General features: G+C 56.5%; 1 protein-coding gene across 4 annotated transcripts in view; it reads right to left on the bottom strand.

Moving 5' to 3' along the window:
- FOXP4 (forkhead box P4) overlaps nt 1–22,566 on the bottom strand; it is a 50,977-nt gene that overhangs the window by 9,837 nt on the left and 18,574 nt on the right. For 2 of the 4 annotated variants that reach the window (XM_070456459.1, XM_070456461.1), the window contains exons 3-9: nt 11,168–11,263; nt 4,567–4,689; nt 3,965–4,051; nt 2,270–2,417; nt 1,924–2,134; nt 1,575–1,679; nt 768–855 (exon numbers count right to left, since the gene is read on the bottom strand). In XM_070456459.1, the coding sequence (XP_070312560.1) occupies nt 768–855; nt 1,575–1,679; nt 1,924–2,134; nt 2,270–2,417; nt 3,965–4,051; nt 4,567–4,689; nt 11,168–11,263 (858 nt within the window). Of the gene's footprint in view, nt 1–767; nt 856–1,574; nt 1,680–1,923; nt 2,138–2,269; nt 2,418–3,964; nt 4,052–4,566; nt 4,690–11,167; nt 11,264–22,566 lie in introns of all 4 variants that reach the window. The other 2 variants (XM_070456458.1, XM_070456460.1) reach the window with 1 other exon arrangement.

Raw genomic sequence — 22,566 nt, forward strand, 5'->3', positions numbered from 1 at the left:
TCACCCCTATTCATAAATTCAATGGATCTTTCACAACCATCCTCTCACGCCAAGGTGCTCTGCTGGGTACTGGAAGGCAGTGGGTAAACATTGGTTGGCTGCCTCAGGGACTGTCGCGAGTAGCCTCCGAAGTATTCCAGGCTGCAGAGCGTGGACCCTGGAGCCAGACTGCTCTGGTTCTAATCCCAGCTCTGCTACCCACTGGCTGAGTGACCAGAGACAAGTTACTGCACCTCTCTGTGCCTCTGTTTTTTATATCTGTAAAGTGGGCATAGCATCTTCCCAGGTGGCGCACTGGTAAAGAATCTGCCTGCCAACACAGCAAACGCAAAGGGACACAGTTTTGATCCTTGAGTCGGGAAGATGCCCTGGGGTAGGAAATGGCTACCCACTCCAGTATTCTTGCCTGGAAAATTCCATGGACCGAGGACCCTGGTAGCCTACAGTCCATGGAGTTACAGAGAGTCGGCCACGACTGCGCACACACGAGGCAGGCATAATAATAGTACCCTCCATATAAGGTCATTCAGAGGATTCCTTGAGTCACCTAGGTGTTTAGCATAGCACAAACAGGTGCTCAATATGTTAGCTATTCCTGTTTATTTTTGTTGTTTTTATTAGTATGTGTCTCTTTGGGACCTCCCAGCAGAGTGGCCCCCAACCCTGGTTTTCCCCCTCAGAATCCAGCTGTGTTCACAGACCTCTAGAGCATAAGATGACCCTTCCAGGAGCCCCCCGCACCCTGCCCCCACAGCCTGGGGCCACACCTGGATCTCCAGCTGCTGCACCACCTGCATCTGCACACGGCACTGGGCCGTGCTCCGGTCGTCCAGGGCGTGCTCCGTGTTGAGGTGTCTTCCCGGGGGAGGAGGGGGCGGACGAGAGAAAGTTGGCCCTGGTCGTCCTGCTGTCACCACCCTCCCCTCCCCTCCTCTAATCCCGCCCACGGCCTGGAGAGCAGACAGACCATGACATACAAAGAAGGGAACCAGACAAAAAAAACGGGCAAAAAAAAACAGGGCCACGGAGGAAGCCGCCTTCTCGTCAGCCTCCTTTGATGTCTTTGCTAAAATCCCAGCTACAGAGAGATCTAATTGCAAATGAACTAATTAAGTAAACCTCTGACGAAGCGTGAAAACAATTTGTTTGACCCTGATGCAGCAAGGGTCTGGGAGACAGCGGAGTTAATCAGTCAGTGACAGAGCCTGGCACGGCTGTGGCAGCTGGCCGCCTGCTGCCAGCCGCCTGTCCGCCAGGCCCAGAAGCCGTCTCTAGGCCGTCACTCGCCGGGCTGGGCCCGGGGGAAGCTAGGGAGGGCGGTGGGAGAAGGTCTCTCCTCCTCACACCCCCACCCTGCTGGGCTTCAGCTGCCTGGGGACTGGGAACTGGGGACAGGGGACAGGGTGGGAAGGCTGCTAGACCAGGAACACAAATTGTGGGGGGGCCAGGTAGGAGCGATGAGGGAATTGATGGTGCAGAGAAGGAACGAGTGCCCCCCTGGGGTGAGGTCGCAGGACACTTGGGCAAGTTGGGTGGCAGGCTGGGGGACAAAGGAGCGGGGTGGTGACACCTACTTGATAAACTGGCCCAGGTCTTCACACAGGGTCTCACAGCCTGGCCACTTGCACTCTCCATGTCCGTACAGGGGGTGGGAGCCAGGCATCTCCTCGTGGGAGGAGCTGTGAGGACAGGAGGGAGATGGGGGTCAGCGACCCGGAACACCCCAGCAGCCTGGGTTCTGCGCAGCCCCAGCTCCCCTACAGATAAGGTTTCAGTCCCTAATACAGGTTCCCCGGAGGCCGAGCACAGTTTTGTGTGCCCCGGGGAGAAGTAAACCCCCCAGCCCCCACTATGCCGGCCCTCAGGGTCAAGGCCAGCCCCCGGGCAGGTGTGCAGTGCCTCCTCCTGGCCCGAGCTCCATACCTGTCTCTCCGAGGTGTGAGCACAGTGGGCTGTCCGTTGGGCAGGGTGTGGTGGGAGAGGGGGGGTGAGACTTTGGGGGGGGCGGCGAACGAGGTAGCGGTGGTGGCCGTGCCGGTGAGGTCCAGCCCCTCCTGCTTGACGCTGTCCTCGGCAGGCTGCCCAGGGGCACCCTCGCCCTTCCACAGCTGGGGCAGGTCTGTGGGGCACACAGCTGCTGCGGGGCGGAGAGGGGAGGCTGGTGGGGTCCCAGGAACACAGGCGGCCCCCTGCTGCAGCTCGCTCCTGGACGCCCTTGGGGGCAAGCGAGGGCGGTGGGGCTGGGGCTGGGTGGGGGCTGGGCACTCACCTTGTGGGAGGGTCTGCAGGGGCCCCGAGGCTTGGCTGGGCTGCAGGCTGACCAGCCCCTGTCTCTGCAGGTTGAGCAGGTGCTGCTGCTGCAACTGTTGCATCTGCAGAAGCTGCTGCTGGAAGGCCAGCTGCTTGTTCCCCAGGGCCTGGTGGGGGGCCCGCGGGGGCGGGCAGAGAGGAGTCCCCTCAGCCTCCGGCGTGCCATCTGGCCCCCACCCTGCAGCCACCCCCTCCCAGGGCCTGTCGGCTCCTGGAGCTGTCGTGGTGGCGTCCGCCGCTGCAGCTTCCCTGCTCCCGGCCCAGCTTCCATAGGGCTGCATGCTGCCTCGCGGTAAACACGCCTGCACGCACGCACGCAGGCGCGCAAACACACACACACACACACACAGCCAGACCCAGACACGCAGCACGACGCCCTCCTTGCTCCCGCCTCCCTCCTTCCGCGGCTTCAGCTCCCGCACCACAGCTGTGCTCGCCTTGGGGGGGCGGGGGGCTCTCATCACAATGATGGATGAGCCTGTCAGACTCGGGGGGCCACTCCCGCTTGGCAGGCACCCTTCCCACATGCCCGGGGTGCCCCCCTTCTGCTCTGAGGAGGGGGCCTTCTCCCCTCCAGCTCCTCTCCTCTCTTGCTTCTTAGATTCAGAGAATCCAGGAGTCTGATGGGACTTTTAACAGATCAGCATTGACAGGTCACCAGACAGGGGAACAGACACATTGCTGCTGCCCAGGTGCCTGCCGCCTGCCTGCACTTGCTCGTTCTGCTCTTGCTGGCTCTCTCTCCCCTGCCCTGGCCCTTGATCTCCCTACCTGCCCCCCACCCCCTACCTCCCTAGATTCAGTACTTCACACAAGCATTGGCGAGTCAGTCTGTCAGTAAGTCTGTTCTAAAGCCCCAGGAGCCAAGCAAGTCCTGGGTGCTTAGGAGGCAGGGATTAGGAGACAGGGATGGCTTGGAGGTGGGAGATTGAGGAGAGTGGCTTTTCAGTAAACCCACCCTAGAGACAATGCAGAGAATGTAACAAACACAACACCTCCGCCAGGGAGGCTGAGGCTAGGAGGGAATGACTGGGCGACAGCAAGGCAGCTTCTGGGAAGAGGCAACTCAGAACATGGCTGTGTGTGGGTGGCAGGAGGGGGGCGGGGGGCAGGGGCAGGAGGTGCGGGGGGGTGGTACAGGGCCTGGTGTGGAAGCTTAGGAGGCACTGTGGCCCAGAGAGGGAGAGTGATGTGGGCTGTGGGGTCCCCTGGAGAGGCAGCGCAGGATGCTATAGAACGTGACAGGAATTGGAACAGAGGTGAAGGGACTGAAAGATTCTCAGGACCAGGCCTGGAGGGCTGAGGTGCTGGGTCACTGAGATGAGGAGGCAGGAAGATGGTAGGACCACTAGGCAGCCTGTCCTGAATGAGGACACTCACACATCGACACACGCGTGCTCAGATAACCCAGGGCTCGGCGCTTCTGCTCTCCTCATCCCACAACACGAGGCGAGGAGATGAGGACTGAACGGGGTTGAGGGGAGATGGAAGAATGTGCCTCCACCCCCCACCCCCTCCCCAACCTCTCCTGATTTTTCTGCTGTTCCCACAAAGCAATTCTCTCCTGACCACTCCGGCCAGGATGGGGTTGAAGTGGCGAGTGAAGGGCAGGCGTCCTTTGAAGGGCACGTCCCACCCTGTCCAAGCCCCTCACCTCTTTGGGTTGCTGCTTCCCGGCCTGCTGTTGGGTGAGGAGTTGTAGGTGGAGCTGCTCTTGCTGCTTCTTGTAATATTCCTGCAGCTGGGGGCGGGCAGAAGGGCGGAAGGGGGTTAGCGCTGGCTGGACTGCTGACCCCAAGGCAGCACCAGCCTTGTGACTGGGCTGCTGAGAGACAGATGGCCCAGCAGGGAGGGCTGCTCTGCCCTTCCCAGTCTGTGTGGAGAGAGGTTCCCTGAGAGCCAGGACCGAGAGGGGCGAGGGGAGCTTCCCCCACACTCTGTGCCCTCCCTCTCCCCTAGTAGGTCAGGAAAAGGTGGGGGATGTTCTCTGTCCCTCCCTTGGGGTTTGGAAATACAGGTGGGGCCAGCAGGCTGTGAGGGTAAAGGGGGTGAGGGGTCTGCTGTGGGAGAGGCCTGCCCTCTGACCTCTCCCCAGCTGTCCTGGAGGAAGGCAGGTCAGTCTGGCCTGAGCAGTCTCTCTGGTTTCCGCCACTGCTGTGGCCCTTGATGATGGTAGTAAACAGGGTGGGAGTGGGGAGGCTGGAACACCCCGTCCTCCCCTCCCTGCCCTTCCCTTGGCCCTAGGGGCAGACTCACCTGCTGGATCATGAGCGCTTGCTGCTGCTGGAGCAAGGCCTGCAGCTGGGGAGGCGACAGGATCTGCTGCATCTGCTGGGGGGTAAGCATCTGGGGCGACATCATGGCCACGGACACAGGCACCTGCGGGATGGGTAGGGTCAGATCGCTCACCTCCTCCCCGGCCCCACGGAGGCCCCACCCAGGGCCCCGCCCCCAGCAGGGCAGCCTGGCTGCGGAGTGAGCAGCCTTGGGTTCACATTCTGGCTCTGCCACCTGCTAGCTGTGCATCTCCAGACGAGTGACTCACCTCCTTCATTCTTGGTTTTCTTTCTTCTTAAAACAAACATTTTTTGGCCATAGAACCTGTGGGATCTTAGTTCCCCAACCAAGGACAGAACACGTGCCTCCGGCAGTGGAACTGCGGAGTCTCATTCACTGAACCACCAGGGAAGTCCCTGTTCTTGGTTTTCTTGTCTCTGAAATGGAAGCAGCAACACTGCCTGCCTCTTAAGGTCATCACGGGGGCTAAGGACCTAATACTTAGAACCTTAGAGCCTGCAGATGTGCTGTGCTTAGTCATTTAGTCAGGTCCGACTCTTTGCGACCTCATGGACTGTAACCTGCCAGGCTCCTCTGTCCATGGGGATTCTCCAAGCAAGAATACTGGAGTGGGTTGCCATGCCCCTCCTCCAGGGGATCTTCCCAACCCAGGGATCGAACCCAGGTCTCCCGCATTGCAGGTGAATTCTTTACCACCTGAGCCACCACCAGGGAAGCTCTTATATGCAGTTCCTGGTGTGGGAAGATCAGAACCTCGTGACACTGGTCAGTAGAACCCATGCTTTGCAGGATTCCCACCACCACCACCACTGAGTGACGGGGAGGGGCAGGATGTAGCCATTGCCAACTCCTACTCAGTGTGTTCTGACAACAGACCCACAAGGGAGGCCTGGCCAGGAGGGCAGCCTGCAGCCACAGGAGGGCTTCAAAATGCCCACATGGTGCCAGGACCTAGACTTTGGCCCAGCTCACATCCATGTCATGTACTCCAGCCCACCTGCCTAGACAGCACATGCAGTGGCCTGGGGCTGATGCCCAGGGAGCACGGTAGTGCCATCCCGGGTGAGTGCATAGGTGGAAGCACCTAACAAGGTCCAAGTGGGGTGGAAATACCAGGCAGGGGCATGGGGAGGCAGGCCACTGCTCCTTGCTCTGCACTGAACTTGCCATGTGACCTCTTGGCAAGTCACTGGCCGTCTTCAGAATCTACCATAAAACAGGGATCGGACTGTGAGAGATGCCTCCATCCTGCTGGAACATGCAGGGTTCTCAAAATAGGGCAGCTTTCTGTCCCCCGCCCTGGGTGAGGCCTTTCTAGGAGGCCCAGAGAATCCAGCTCTGGGCAGAAGGTTCAGGGAAAAGCAGTACCATTATTCTTTCTCCTAGTTCCCACCTCCCCCAAAATCCCCAAGCTGGGCGTTCATAGCCAGGGTAGTCCAAGTGGCAACACTGTCTTGTCGCCCTGCTTTAGCAGGAAAGGTGTCCTGACCAGCCCATCGGTCACCCCTCATCAGTCTTCAAGGCCTATGTGGTCAAGACTCTGATCTCCCGCCTCACTCCCTAGCCCCAGCACAGCCCCAGCAGAGCTGGCACACCACAGGCACTCCTGTAAGTTTATGCTTCCCCGAGCTGAGTTACCTTCCCCTGCAGATCAACTTTGGGGTGGGGAGGGAGGGGTGCCAGCAGCCCAGTCCAGGAGGAGCATCCTGCAGAGACTTGTCCTGGTCAGGACAGGACAGGTTATGTCCCCAAGGGACTCCTGGGCCCTTTTACCTTTCCCCAGCCTCATGAGTACGGCAGAAGAGGAGGTGGTTCCACTCAGGATCCCTGGCAGGGGCCGGGCCCGGCCTGAAGCCACCAGTGAGGGTATCCCCAGGCAGAGGGGGGACGTGCAGGGCAATGAGGGACACCAGTAAGTCTCACTGCCCCCACCCCATAGGCAGTGGCCGAGCCACAGCCCTGGGCTCCCCTCCTCTACCCCAGCCATCTCCATGCAAACATCCCTGGAAGGAGCATCTTGATTTTTAGCCACAGTCACACCGGGTGAATGAAGGCGCCCTAAGCACAGGGTTGGAATTCATGCCCAGGTCTGTGCACTCCACAGTTCCCGCTGTGCCCAGGTCCCACACTGCCTGTCCCACCCGAGCAGCTCTTGAGAAGGGCTGGGAGAGTGAGTGGAAATGGAACCATCCAGGGAGCTGAAGGGGTCAGAGGTTGGAGATTCCAAAGCCCAACATCCCTCTTTATATCTGTCACTGGGTAAGACAGGGAAAAATCAGACTGCAGGGCTGTTCTGGTCCCCACCCCTGGAGGGGCCTGCTGTCAGGGGCAGACCACGGCACACACCCACCCCGCCTTGCAGAGCCAGCCTGTATCCTTTGCTGGGTGCCCCCAACAAGGTAGTGATGAGCTCAGAGTCATGGATTTCTGAGTCAGGTGACCCAGGTTCTTGTCCCTGACACCAACTGTCCTTTGAAATCCCTTAGGCTTCCCTTTCTGCATCCACTAACTGGCAGGCCTGCCATCCCTGCTTCACAGGACTTCTCAAGAAGAAGCTGTTGGCAACTGATAATGTACCAGGCTAAGCCCTGTATGTGCACCATCTCCCTGAATTTTCACAGCCATCCTGGGAAGACGGCACCATCATGGTCATCATTTTATAGATGAGAAAACTGAGGCCTAGAGGGACAATGGGAAAAGGGGTAAGTGGAAGTTATTTGTGTGTCACAAAACTCTACACAAACGTAAAGACAATTACTTTTGAAAAACCCTCTGGATTTTCCATTTTCCCTCTGTCCCCCCACTCCTCCACGAGTGTGCCCCAGCACTTGGGCCCCAGGGGCATTACATGGTAAGGGTCACTTGAGACCAAAGTTCTGGCCCTCCCATGCTCGTGGCTATGGGGACTGACCTAGTGCAGATGGCCAGGGCTCCGGCCAGGAACAGTGAGCCCAGACACCCGGGAGGTCTTTCCAGGCACCAGGGCTGTGAGTCACTGCAAGTGGCCTGCAGGAAAGGATGCGGCATTTCCTTCCTTGGGGCTTTCCTACTTGGAGGCAGGGGAATGGAAGAGATGACCTTGGAAGGCCTCCCCAGCCTCTGCTGTTCCTGCCAACTGGCCGAGCAGCTGGCCGGAGAGGTGGCTGCAGCAATCTGGAAGGATTACCTTGTGTGTACTCGTCTCCAAGGTGGCCCAGCAGGGTCAAGAAAGGTCAGTGAAGTGGCTGCTGCCTGCCGATCTCCCAGAACGCCTGAACCCATCCCTCCCCTTCCCGCCCCCTGGGGGTTCTGAGGACTGAGCTGGAGCCCCCCGGGTGGCCCTAGTGACCCCCCTCACCAGGCTGGGATGTGTCAGGATGGGCACCGTCAGCGAGTCAGCTCGGCTAGGCCCGTGAGTCACCATCTGGAGGGCGGCCAGGGCAGCTAAACGCTTACAAAAGCCCTGGCAGTGTGAGCCCCAGGCAAAATGCCGCCAGCTGCCTCCAGCCCCCCCTTCAGCGACCCTGCTCAGGCTCGGAGCCCTCCAACCACCATGCATACAGTATGCTGGGCTGGGAGAAGCAGAGATGGCACCTGGCATGGAAGCAGCTCCTTTGGAGGCTGAAATGGACACAAGTTGGTGCAAGAATCAAGGACCCAAACTCAACCTCTTTTAAATGGGTGAGTGGGGAGACTAGGCCAAGGTTGCAAATAACCCTTGAGAATAACCAGAAAGTAGTCCTCAGTCCTGGCTGGCGCTGCAGCAAGAAAGATCATGGTGAGACACCAAGAACTTCAAGGAATGGCAAGGGGGCTGAGAAGATGAGACAGAGGCTGGCTTAACTAAGGGGATGCCCCAACCACCCTCTGAACAAACTCCTAGCTACCTGTACTGCCTTTTGTGAGTGATTCTCCCTGCCTGGGGCCCAGGCCCAAACCAGACAATCTCCAGGCTGGAGCTGGAGACCTAACCTGGCTTTAGAAACTCTTGTGAAGCTGGCTTTCAGAGAGAGGGGCGGTGAACACAGCTGGGAGGTGAGCAGGCAGGCAATCCTGCCTTGAGTTTGGGACTACTAGGAAAGGGGCTACCACTGAGCTGCCTGACCCACCTCATTCAAACTCCAGATTGACACAATGCACTCTCCCGGGTCCTCCCACCAGCCGTGAGATCACAGAAAAGCTGTTTCCAGGCCCTGGATCTCACTTGGGGTCAGAAGCCCCAATTCCTTGAAACCTGAACCTGGACGTGGGGAGGAGAGGCAAGGAGAATGTCCAGGGTTGGAGGAGGAGGATCATCAGCTGGGACTCCAGACTCCTGGAGAAGTTCAGACATGGCCTTAAGAACCCCCATCTCCCAGAGCCCAGAGAACCATCAGGCCAGGCCTCTGTACCAAGGACTGTGGTTCACTACTGTGCTAAGCACATGACAACATCACAATGTAGGCAGGAAAGTGTGTGTTCTGGAGCTAGTTGTTTGGGTTCAAATCCTGGCTTGGCCCTTGTTAGCTGTGTGTCTTTGATCATGTTTCTTAACCTCTCTGGGCCTGAGTGGTTTCATCTGCAAAATGGAGCTAATAACAGCATCTATCTCCTAGGATGGTGAAGATAAAATGGGATGATATTTGTCTGCTCCATGGTAAGCACTGTGCAAATGCTGTCAGTTTAGGAAGTACTGAGTAAGTGTTAAGTGACCTCTCTCATTGTTGGCGGTGGGGGTTGTTTCCTAAGGAGGATACCACAGTGTCCCTTCTTTTCTCAAGTATTTCAGATCCTACTCCTCACACCCAGGCACAAATCCTTCTTGATGCCTGACCTCAGTCCTTCCAACTACCATCCAGCTCCTTCCCCTTACTGGGTCAACAGACCTCTCTGGATTGGGGAACATTCCAACGGTTCCCCAGCTGACTCCTCCCCGACTTTAGAAGGTGGTATTGGCTGGACCAGGGGCTTCCCAGGTGGCACAGTGTTAAAGACTCCACTTGCCAATGCAGGAGCCACTGGAGACCTGGGTTCAGATCTCTGAGTTGGGAAGATCTCCTGGAGGAGGAAATGGCAACCCACTTCAGTATTCTTGCTTGAAAAATCCCTTGGACAGAGGAGCCTGGCGGGCTACAGTCCATGGGGTAGCAAAGAGTCAGACATGACTGAGCATGCAAGCTATTCTAAAAGCAGTAGGCTGGGCCTAGGGTAGAAAACTCAGAACAGACTCAGCACAGTAGCCTGAGGGCCACTTCAGACCCAAGGAGTATATGGGGGGCTGGGGAGTGAAAGTGTTAGTCACTTAGTTGTGTCCAACTCTTTGCAATCCCATGTATTAGAGCCTATGAGGCTCCTCTGTCCATGGGATTCTCCAGGCAAGAATAATGGAGTGGGTAGCCATTCCCTTCTCCAGGGGATCTTCCTGACCCAGGGATTGAACCCAGGTCTCTTGCATTGCAGGCAGATGTGGGGGTTGCGTTCCCTAATTCAACCAGACCCAGTCTTGACACGACAAGAGACATGAGAACCTTATACCTCATTCCCATTAGCTCTCCGGATTCTGTCTTCCCCTCCCTCACCCAGGCCACTACCCCTCTGTGCCCCGCTCCTCCCCCTGCGAGCTGTCTCATTGGATTGGAGGCTTTTAGAAGAGGGCCACTGTCTGGCACCTTTAACTTATTGACCGCACTTACATAAAACACAGATCTGCATTCAGAGCCCTAGGATAAATCCCAGGCCTGAGTCCTTGTCCAGGCACCCAGTACCCCATCCCTGCCTTGCCCTTCTGGTCCCCGCTTCCTTCCCTCAGCCCCCCACCCCCCAAGGCTCCAGCTTTGCTCACCCTTCCTCCCTTAGATAAACTTCCTTTCAAAGCCCTGCTTAATCCTCTCCCCAATTCGGAGCGCTCCCCTCCTGCAAAGAGGGGTGGGGAGAGCGAGGAAGCTTGGCGGCTAGGCCGGGCGATGGGGAGGGGAGCGGGCTGCCCGCGGAGCTGTGACCCACCCCGACTCAGACTGCAATTCTCCCAAGTTCTTTGTGACACAAAAGGTAAACAGAAGGCCTGGCTTACCCCCGCCCCCCACCCCATCTCCCCTCCCCCAGCCGGCCAGATGGGCCAGCACACTGGGGGGAGGGGAGAGGGGGAAAAAAGGGCAGATTGTGCAAAGGAAAACAAAAGAGACAGAGAGACATCAAGAGACAGGAAACGTGGGGAGACAGAGGGTTGGTGGGTGAGAGATGAGGTAGGGGGAGGACCGGGCGCGGTGGCCTCAGCAAGTGAGAGAGCTGGGGAGAGGGACAGGCTGAGTGACCCAGAAGTGCCGGGGAGAGACCAGAGGTGGTGGGCAGAGAGGTGCAGACGAGGAGGGCTGAGTCAGACTCAGACTCTGAGCCGACTGGGCTTGCAGGGGAAGGCCTGCCGGTCAGGTGCAGATGGGAGGGCGGCGTTTCTCCACCCACCTGGCAGTGACTGTGGCTCCCGCTGGGAAGCTGCCCACTCTCTGGCACTGGGGATGGGCCAGAGCACTTCTCCAGCGGGTCCTCCCCTCCCTCTGTGCCCGGTCCACCCCGACCAGCCCAGGCCAGCCGGTGTCCTCCTCACCTGCACAGCAGAGGCCGACTGCTTGCTGTCATTGTTCCCTGGGGAGCTGAGGCCCGAGGCCTGCTGCAGCAGGAACTGCCGGGCCACCTGGAGAGCCTGCAAGACAGGGGCGCATCAGTGCTCCAGCGGCTGTAAGGGACATTTGGAGAGAATGAAGGGGAGGAGGTCAGGTTCATGTGGAAAGTCGTGGGAATGAGTGAGAGGGTCAGCGGGCTCCACCTGGGCTTGTGGATAAAGCTATGAGTCATTGAGAGAAGCTACCAGGCTTCGGGGATCAGAGCCTATAGGGACTCACCCTGGAAGCCCTACTGTTGGGACTCAATGGGGGCAGTGGTAAAGAATCCGACTGAGTAGGAAATGGTAACCCACTCCAGTATTTTTCAGTATTGCCTGGAAAATTCCACAGACAGAAGGGCCTGGAGGGCAGTCCATGGGGTCCCAAAGAGTTGGGCATGACTGAGCACATAGCACACATGTGTCAATGAGGGAGCAAACGGAAGGGTGGGTGGTCAAACAATGACCCAGGAGAAAGTATTAACATTAACAACAGAAATTATTTATCGAGCATCTACTACATACGTGTCAGGCACTTTACAGGGACGATCTCAATTGATCCTCTCCTGGGAAGGTGTGAGGTAGGGGTTATCAGACCCACTTTGCAGACAAGAAAACTGACTCTCCAGGAAGTTAAGTAATATGCCCAATATCACATAACTCAGAGGCATCAGAGCTAGGATTTGAGGCCAAGAAGCCTGGCTCCCAGGCTATCTGTCTCACTAGATGGTCAGTCTGAGGGCTCATGGGAATAGCATTCACTTGAAGTCATAGCACATAGTTGGGTGAATGAGGGTAGGCTCTCAGGGTCTGAGCGCTGCATGGCTTTACAAGTCCACGGGGGTCTGGGCCTGGGACGTCACTGAACTGGGGAATTGAACTAAATCCTGAAGGGAGTGTGAACTTTCAGTGAGGCCAAGGTGGCTCAGACTGGACCCTGAGGTGGTGGGATCATGACCATGATCATGGGATCATGGGAACGGGAAGTGCATGGAGTTTGCGGGAGGAGCATCTCTGGCCAGTCAGTGGGTAGGGGAGGTGGGCAGATGGGCAGTGGGAGGTTGGGTAGGAGAGGTCTGATAGGAAGGGAAGGCCCAGGAAGTTCTCTGTAAGGTCTGCCAAGCCCTCCATCCCTGCCCCTCATGCACACCCTCTCCCACTCCAGGTCAGTAGAGGGTGCAGAGGCAGGGGTACAGGACTAGTTTTGAATCCACATTCCAGAAGCAAAAAGTCTGTCCCCAGGTTCCTTGAAGGCCTCCTTGGGGCCGGAGTGGTCATGTCCAGGTCATGGACAGCAGGCTCTGGCATCAGGCAGACCTGAGTGTGAAGTCCAGCTGTGCCAACCCCCCCCCTCCCCCACACCGCCGTGGTGTGATCGTGGGCAAGTTATCCCCTCTCCTTGCATCTGGACCTCCTGCTCTGCAAACCTGGGCCACCACCCATCTCCAAAACGCGAAGGACAGGGGTGTTAAAGGACCAGTGCTTGGCACACAGCTGGCATTCTCAGGATCCGCTCCTTTCCCTTCTGAATTCCTCCGCCTTTCTCTGTCACCTCCTCCAGCCTCTCCCCAGCACACCTAATAAATGAATCCACCTGTGGCCCCCTCACACATCTGCCCACACAAGCCCTTGTCTAGCCTCACGTGGACTTCCACTCCCATGCCCACTGCAAGCTGAGCACCACCAAGGTGGCTCTGGAAGAGGGGGCATGGATGCACCCCCCACCCACTGCAAACACTCAGGGAGCCCACAGAGTACCAAGGGTAAAGGCACCCCCTTCGCAGCCCTTTCACTGAACAGCTGAGCCTCCCGGAGGCTTAAATCTAGTTTACCCTAGGAGAGTATCTAAACACACCCTGGTTTTATCTATGGAAACGTGTCCCTGGGAAGAAGTGGGGTCCAGATTAGCGTGGCCCTCACCACCAGCGCTTCAGATCCGAGACCTCCCCCATGCCCTTCTTTCTGCAGACCTCAACCTGGAGAAGTGGCCCAGGGTTGCTTCTCTTCAAGACACACATCAGAAAGTAGAAACCTGACCTGAGTCAAGGGCTCCGAGGGGCTGTGGGAGGAGGTGCGGGGTGGGGAGAGGAAGGGAGGTGGCTGGGTTGTCATCAGGAAGGGGCTCTGCTTCTGTGTGCCTCATTTTTAGGGACCCCCCAGGTCTAATGACACAAGCTAGACCGATGCTGTATGTCCTCCAAAAGTAGAGATGGGGCAGAAAGGTCAAGGGTCAGGAGCTGGCAGCCCAGGCGGCCCAGAGGGGACGCTGGTCAGGGTGGGGGGAGGGTGCACCCCAGATCTCTAGTAGGAACAGAGGAGCCACATGGGAAGGATTTCCAGGGGAAGTTGGGGGGGCGGCGCTGAGCAGTCTCCTGGTGGGGGGAGCGGCCTGGGGGGCTGAATTCACTCCCAACTCTCCTACTTTGTGGGCCCCTGGAGCATGAAATTACAAGACTTACAGGGAAAAAATGACAGGGCCTTACAATCTCATTCCTGTGAGACCTCCCTGTGGCAGGCCTTCATCACCGCACCCCCTCCCCCAACTCCCCCTACTCCCACCACTCTGAGCTTTCCTCCCGTCAGGCCAGGTGACGGGGGCCCAGGTGAGACTCTGGGCCTGGCCAGCGTGTTGCCTCCTCTGACCTCCCAGCCTTCCCCACACACTCCTTCCGGTTTCCGCTGTGCCCGGGACTGTGCTAGGTGCTGGGGAAACAAGAGAAACAACATGGCCCTGTCCCAGGGCTGTGACCAGACAGCGGCGACTGAAGCGGCGGTGGGCGCCGGAGCCCAGAGGCGGTGGCAGCGCTGACTGGAGTCTGGAAGGACAGGCTCACCAGGACTGCACCAGGAGGGTGAAAGGAGAAGGGCCAAGGGTATTCCTGCACGGCGACCCCCACCCCACAGACGACAGAAATGGCCAGCGAGTCTGGGGACCGTGAAACCACTTCCAGGGACAGAAAATCAAGTTGTGTTGGGGGTAAGTAGGCAGAGAGGCTGGGGAGGCTATGGGGGTCTGTTCCTCCAGGCACTTCATTCATTCATCCTTAACTCATTCATTCACTTTCATGGCCACTTGCCTCGTTACTGGCTTGGAGAAGATTGGGGGGTGACAGGGAAGATGGGGGAGGCCACAGTGGGCAGCACATGCTCATTTCATGGACTTTGTTTACAGCCCAGCCCCAACACCCGACCCAATGAGGGACTTGGTTCCACCTACAGCTGCCCAGGGGTGGATGATGAGTGGATAGGGGTTTGGGGCCCAAGCTCCCCTCCCCAGATGTCCTGGTCACATATGCTTAGTGTGCTGTGATGCTGCTTCATCCTCACCCCAATCTGGACCCCCAGCCAGGGGTGGTGTTCCAGCAGGAGGAAGGATGGGCCAGGAGAGGCCCTCTGGCCCAGGAAGTCCTCCCCCAGGGTGGTCACCCGTGGGATCAGGTAGGTCTGAGACTTCCTAGAGCCCCATCCGACTCACAGTCACCACCCTGGCCCTATAGGCATAAGTCTACCCTGCCTGCCTCAGCTAGGGCCTGATAGATCACTGCAGACTGCCCACCTCTGAGACACGTGGGAAATGACACCTCCCCCCAAACCTTGACAGATGCAGCCCCACTTTCTCTGCTGATGACGACCAGCTCCTGGCCTCCTTGAAAACAGAGACATTGTTAAATGGATCTGAGGGTTCCTGCCCCAGCCACCAGCACCCGGCAGACACCCTTGTGAAATGCACTTGAACCTAGGTTGAACAGGGAAGGCAGGCCCAGGCTGACACAGAGTTTAGGAGCCAGCATGCGAACAGTGCCTGGCAGTTTTCAAAGCACTTCTACATTTAGGTGAAGCTTCCTAACCTCGAGCTAGACAGGGCAGGTATCACTGGCTTCAACTGACAGACAAGGAAATTGGGGCCCAAGGTCCCATAGCTAGGAAGTGGAGTTCAGACACCGCTGACTGCCCAGCCCCTCTCGACCCCACGGAGGGACCATCGTGATCTCGTGCACAGTCTGGTGAGGCCTACAAATGTGCCTTCCCCCAAGTCCTGGGAGCTCGCAGCTGTGTAGGTGTGAAGGGGAGGTAGAGCTGGATGAAATGGGGGGAAAGACCAAAAAAAGAATCTCCCCGGGAGGAGAGTAGGCTCAGTTTCCCCTCCCTGCAGGCCAGAGATATTCAGATACAGCTTTTGGTGGAAAGAGGCATTTAGGATCCCATCAGGGTCAGAAATTCCCTGGAGGTCCAATGGTTAAGACTCTGTTTCCACTGCAGGGGGCAAGGGTCTGATTCCTGGACTGGGAACTAAGATCTCATGTGGTACAGCCAAAAAAAAAAAAAAAAAAAAAAATCCCAGAAGGGAGAAAGCATGGAGGACTCAGGGAGCAATAGGCAATCGGGAACCATTTGGCCTTTTCAAGCTTATTTTCCCTCTGCCTCCACCCCTCAGACTGAAAACCAAATGCCCAGCTCTGTGGTTCCGGAAGTGAGGTCTAGTTTTCCTCCCAAGGAGGCAGCACTGGTCCTTTCAGTGCCTGAACCCTGGTCAAAGGGATCTGGATCTAAATCCTGGCTCCACCATCTACTGAGTGACCTTGGCTAAGTCCTGCTCTGAGCCTCAGTTTCTTCCTCCGTAAAACAGGAATAGCCCTGTAGTCAGCTCAGAGGTTTGTTGTGAAGAACACACGGGACAGTGCACATGTGGCACCCAGAAGGTCCTAGACTGATGTTAACTCCTGTGATGGTGATTATTAATCTTTCACCTTCCCAGGCAGCTCCTGATCATTTGCCCACTGCCACCAGAAGGACTGTGAACCAACCCCTCTTCCATCTACACCCACCCCCACTCCCCCTCAAGCCTAAGAACTCAGTCTCGCTAATGAAGCCGAACTCTCCTCCCCCCACTGCCCATTCAGAAGTCATTAGCAGGATCTCCACAATTAGGAACAAATGGTTTATAACGGATGGCACCCAGGGAGGGCGGCGCGGATGGAGGGGAATGAAGCTAGTGCTTGGAGGGCAACAGGGAGCTGCTAGGAAAAGAAAAACAAGCCTTGGGGCAGAAGGATCTCTCATCTATGGGGTGAGACCACACCCTCATTTCTATCTGGGAGAATTCAGGGAAGGACCAGTGACCTCTGTGCGGAGGTCAGGTGCAGAGCTGTTTACCAGTTCTTTCTCCAAGCTGGAGGACTCCAGGTCTGAGTTGGGGTCCCAGCCTTGCTGTGTGCATGTGCGTGTGCCTGTGTGTGTGAGGATGTGGTGCTCATGAAGACAAGCTTGAAGGACTGAACTTTGAGAACAGAGGAGCAGAATCACAGATCACAGACCTGGTGAGCTGGAGGGTTAGAGAGTTATCTAGTCCGGTGTTTTCCAAATTGCTGGCCTGGCCCTGATCTAATGGTGGGTCACAGAGTATCAGTTGAGAAGGCAAAAAAAAAAGGAAAAAATACAAACATGAAAATATCAGAGTTAATACATAAGCATTATTTCATGAAACTGTGCTGCTGCTCCAAACAAAAGGTATTTCTTAAGACAGATTCCAGCAAATATATCTGCAAAACACTCCTGTAGTTCACTTTATCAACAAGGAAATGGAAATTCAGAGACAGGCAGTGAAGTGCCCAAAGTCACACAGCGGCTGAAGCAGAACCTGAATCCCCTGGGCCTGACACGGTCTCTGAACAGGGAAGAGAGGCCAGGAGGTGGGCAGGCAGGATGGAGGACCCCCAGGAATTAAAACTCTGGTTTAATTCCAATGGTGGTGAAGGGCAGCCAAAATAAACAAAACTGAAACTTTTGTTTGCATCTAGCTAATTTTGGCAAAATTGGAATCTCAACTGTCTGGATAGTTTCAACTGAGAGCTGGCTAGATTTAGAGGAAGGGGCCCAAGAAGGGTGTTTAGGGGGCCAGCCCACCCCAAACCTGAAAAGCCCTCCCAGGAAGGCCCATCACCTGATCACCTGTCCCCCTGGAATATGTCTTTTGATTCCTTTATCCATAATTCAGGGAGTATTTATGAAGTCCCGCAGGGCACTCACACTGTTCTAGACAATGGGGACACGGTGTGTTTGCTTTAACCGGGTTCACATCCTAATAGAATGAGACAGACACTACAACACAGTGAAGGGAGCTGTGAGATGGTGGCCATGTCGTGCAGGATGGCGGGATGGTTACTTAGGTAGTACGGCCTCTGAGGACACATTGAGGATGAGGGGGCTACTCTTTCAGGCGAGGGATATACGACTGGAAGGAGCTGGTACAAGAGCCCAGAAGCAGGCGTAAGGCTGGAGCGTTATGAACCAAAAAGGCCAGTGTGGCCAAGCTTCTGAGGAAGTCTCAGGAATGAGCGGCAGCCAGATCACAGGGATGCTGGTTTTTTATTGCATTTTATATTTGAGGAAAAATTGCTGGAGAATTTTAAGCAAGAACAGATACAATCTCTGAGAGCAGATACCTAACCCACTGCTAGTAAACAGTAGGTATCTAATAAGTACTTGTTGACTGGTATAGGAAACCTCTGTCTACCCCTTGAAATACAATAGTCCTCTGGGACCAGAGTGTGGAGGGAAGGGCGACAAGGGAGAAGGGTCAGAAGTCAGGGGTCCCAACCACCAAGGGTGCTGACCTGGGGAGATCCAGGCTCTCCACCAGCCAGGCTTTGTCCTCCAGCAAAGAGACATAAAAATGAAATTACGCAGAGAAGGGGGGGCATGGAGGATGGGGGAGAGGAGACCATAAAACCCCCGAAGTGATTCTACACCTTTTTCCCTTGGAAAAAAAAAAAAAAGCTTTTTGGGGAAGGCTGTAAATTTTTTTTACACCAACCTCGTAAAAATGACATCGGCACATTCTCAAATTAGAACCATTAAAATGAAAACCAGCAATGCACAGATACAGATGCCCACGTGGGTGGGAGACACACAGCCCAGTTTCAGGACCCCTTCCCTGACAAGTGTGTTGAGAATGCAACCCCTCCAAGGAAGACGATTAACAAAGGACCCCACCAGGGCCCAGAAGGGCAAGGCCCTCCCTAGAGGCTGGCCTTCCCCTCCATTCTTGCCCCAGCGGCATGGGTGCAGCCCCTTGGGGACAAACCTAGCTCCCCTGGAAGGTCCAACAGTGGCATCTGGAAGGAACTGAAGCACTGTGGGCTGGGGGTTGCGGGGTGATGGCGCTTCCCCTCCCAGACATGTCCCAGTAACTGGAGTTCTCTGGAAGTGGGTCTGCTCCCAGGTCTGGGTTCAGGGCCGCTGGTGAACCCAGCCACCGCCCTCAGGCTAGCCACCCCGAAGGGGCTCTAAGAGTGGAGTTTAGAGTGGGGGCTGTGCGGGGCATGCAGTTCCCTCCCCACTGACTCCCACTGGGGCTCCTGCAGGAGAACACCTAGCTGACCCCTGGAGAGGGGGTCCTGGGATGTGCCCACCTGGCTTCAGTCCTTCATCCTAAGAGGAAACACTCACCGTCTTCCCCCTCAGTTCTCCCCACTGTCCCCGAACTCCTTATCAGTAAGGACAAGAACTCTGGTATAAAAGGGAGATGAAAGAGGTTGGGGGGGGGCAGTGGTGGTGGGAAAAGGGGGTCTCAGAATTCCCCAGCAGAAGGGAAGCCTGGGGGTACAGTGGGCAGGCTCCTTCCTAGTCCCAAGGAAGCAGGGGCCTGGGGACATCCGTCCTCTACCTTTCTCTCCCCTCTTAGGGAAACTTCCTTTCCTGTTGGACTAGGAGGCAGACACGCAAAACAGGGGGGCCTCTGGCTTAGTCACCCAGGAGAAGTATGAGAAGGGGAGTTCGGCCCTCTCAGGACCCTGCCTGTTACCTTACTACCTGGCCCCACCTCCCACTTGCCCCCTGTTCCCAGGCAGGAGGGACGGAGGGAGTTTCTAACACTCCCTGCAGCTGTCAGCAAGTCTGGGACCTCCCCCGCGTGAACTTTCTAAGTCTCCCCTCCGAGGAGACTCCCCTCCTGGCTCTCCCTTCGGGGCCCCCAGCACCTCCTGGGAAAGGACTCATTCTACAGAAAGAGAAGGGGAGTCTGGAGGGTGTGGGACCAGAGATGAAAGAACAGGATCTGGAGTGGGAGCAAAGACTTGAAGAAATGAGCCCCAGACCTGCAGACGAAACGCAACTGCTGACAGCACGTGTGAGGTGTCTGTGCTAATTCACCTCCGAAGACCCCCCTTTTCCACCCCATCCCCCCGAGGAGCTGGGGCCATGAGAGCCAGATGGGGGAGGGAAAGGAAAATCTCTTCCATTCTTCCTTCCCCCAACTCCCTGACACTGCCCACCCCCATCTCTATGGAGGGGGCTGAGGTAAAAGCCCATTAATGTGCAGAGCCCCCCACCCATTCTGAATCTCCTCACAGGATGTGAACAGGGTGGGATTTGGCCCCGGTTGCCACAGCAACTGCAGTGGGAGTTCCTAGACGCTAGGCAACCCTCCCGTGACCCTTGCTGACCTGTCACCCCCGCAACCAGAGGACAATAGGAGTGGCGGCTCTGGAGGCCCCGGACGCCTTTCAGCCCAGCCGCTCTGCCCGCTGCCGGGCCCCCCTGCCCGCCGCCCGCCTGGCCTAGTCCTCCTGGCCCCAAGTCCAGCAAGCATCCAGCCTGGCCCCTGAAACCTCCCCAGGCCCTCCACCAACTTCCCTAGAGCTGCCACACACCCCCAGCCCTGGCTGCGACCCCATCGGAAAGCCCAAAGGATATTTATGGAGACCCCAGGGAAAACCCTACACGGGGTTTTTTTTTTTGTTTTTTTTTTTTCAAAAAAAACCACATTTTTTTTGAACGTTTTCAAACAGGTGAAGTCAGATTAGGAGAAAGTGCAAGGGCAACCTTCAAAGAAAAAACACCATCCTAGAGGGGAAATGTGGGCCAAAGGAGACTCTGGCTTGGTGAAGGAAGGCAGGGGTTGATGGGCAGCTGGCATGCCTGTCGGGTTCAAGGCATCTCTAACAGGATCACCAACCCCAGCGGGCCAGCGGGGTGCTGGGTGGAAAATGAACTTCCATGCATGTGTGCTGAGTGAATGCGCACTCCAGGGCCCACGGTTCTCCCCCCGCCTCCTTCTCAGGGGAGATTCTCCAGGACTGGAGACAGGTGAAAGCCCCAGGGACAGAGTGGAGGTGGTGTGGCTCCGTCACTCACCGCAAAGGGGGCTGGGAGGAGGGGGCAGGAAGCTGGGGCCTTGGCTGCGGGACCGAGGCAGGACAGCCAGACCAGACGGGGACCCTCTCTCCAGTCAGACAGGGCCGGGCAGCCCAGCCCTGCCCCCCCCAACCCCACCCCCTGGCTGCCTCTGTTTAAACAAGCTCTCGGCCTGCTGTTGCATGGAAACCGGCGCCTGCTCTTGTTCCAGAGTGACGTGGCTGCCCTCTTCAGCACTGTTTGTTTCAGCCTAAAGTCCTGTCACCAGCCTGACTTCTGACTCGCCCTGTTTATCTCTCTCTCTCCTTTGTCAACTCATTACTCCCAAAGGCCAAGACTGCATTTCCAGGGCTTGTTTATCCAGAGCAGAGGGGCAGGGACCAACCGACAGATGGACAGACGGACAAGGGGAAGGGAGCCACGGGGGCATGAGGAGGAGGGACCAGGGCACCGTCCGCAGACCCACTCACAAGCCCTGGAGTGGCCACTTAGAGCCGGCGGCCAGTGCTGTTTTTTGTTGGTTTGTTTTAAGAGCACTTTTAGCCTGAGAGTGGAGAGCTCTCAGTCACTCACAGACAGTGGTTTATTTAGCACCTAGTAGGCGCCAGGCCTTGCTGCCTCGGGGATTGTGAAGTGCAGTAGGAGGCGAGCCCTGCAGGAGGAAACTCTAGGAGCCAGGAGAACTACCATCCCTGGCATCTGGACAAGTCAGTGCTGCCTCTGGCTGCCCCCTTATCTGTGATGTGGGAATAACAACACAAACTTCCCCGAGAAGGTGAGGGGATTAAAGACCCAAAGCATCAAACAGTCCTTGTTTGTCCTCCGAGGACTTCCTGATTGGGGTTGAGGGAGCAGGCACTTGCTGGGCCCAGCACTTTTCCTCCATTCACTCTCCCCACAAAGAGTCAGAGACATTTGTTGGCGGGGGATGGGGTAACCAGAAATCATTACCCTGAAGCTCCCCCACCCCCGCCCGCCCCAAAGCTTCACTCATATATTGGAGGCAGAAGGATGGCCCACAGACTGTTTCCTTTTAATTGACAACTTTGTAATTTTAATTTTGCAGGGTTCTTTTCATAGTTTAGAGCCAAGAAAACCTTTTTTAAGTCTCAAATATTTTCCTTGGCCCTAGGCACTACGCCCGTAGTGAGCGCAAATGGATAAACCAGCCCTCCCTCCGCCTGCCTCCAAATCTCCACCCCAGTTTATTTGTGAAACAGATATAGGATTTTCCAGGACTTTGGGATATTCACCAAAACAAACAGGGATAACTGGAACGTGGAATATAGATGGTAAAACACGGCCTGAGTGCAACGCAGAACACAGAAACCTGATCAGTACAGACAGTCCCGTCTCTCCCCACCCCACACCTCTCCCCGCTTAATCCTGCTCACTGGGGCTCAGTCTTCTTTTCAAATAATTTTTTAAAAGAAACTTTCCCCCTGGCCTTCCTTCCACTTTCACAAATTTTCATAGCTCTGTCTGCCTAGAGGTGCGAAAGAAGTCTTCACCCATACAGAATGGGTGGCCGTGGAGATCTCTGGCCTGGTGTGTTTTGTTATTGTGTTGATAAAGGGTAGAGTTCTGCCCTTTGACCCTCTGTCCCCCACAGACGGTACAGACTCTGTGGGTCTCTTCCCCAGGGAACCTGCTTAGGCAAGCTTGGGAGATGCCTGCGAACTCCAAAGGACCATCTCCCTGGAGAAAGGAGACAGGCCCTTTCTACTTAGGTTTCCACTGTTTGCAAGAGGAAGGGATTTTTAAGGTCCTCAATTCTGTTCACACTCAATGGATCAGTCACTGGGGGGAAGGATTTCACACCCAAACTGCATCTGATCCTAACAGTCCCTGTGCTTCAGGTGCCGAGGCCCAGGGAAGCCCAGGACTGGCCCAGGCGGACTGCTCGGAAGGAGAGGTGGCGACGGAACCTGGGTGTGTTCATTTCCTGCGTCAGTCCTGGCTGGCCAGCTCCGGAGTCGGCCTTCTGACAGTGCTGCTTCCAATCTGACCTCTGGCTTCAAGTGTGGTGGGAAAGGGCTCCTTAGGGGCTAAGAAGTGGGCGAAGGGGCCCCAGGGTGGACCTGGGAGGGAGCAAGAGGGTGATGTGGGTACAGACACCTGTGCACACAGGCAGGGAGGGGTACCGGCCGGGAGGGAGGTGCAGGACCCGACCTTTCTGCATTCCCGACAGAGCCCCCCGGGGTAATGCC

Source organism: Odocoileus virginianus, chromosome 27, assembly GCF_023699985.2.
Source record: "Odocoileus virginianus isolate 20LAN1187 ecotype Illinois chromosome 27, Ovbor_1.2, whole genome shotgun sequence".
Taxonomy (NCBI): Eukaryota; Metazoa; Chordata; class Mammalia; order Artiodactyla; family Cervidae; genus Odocoileus; species Odocoileus virginianus.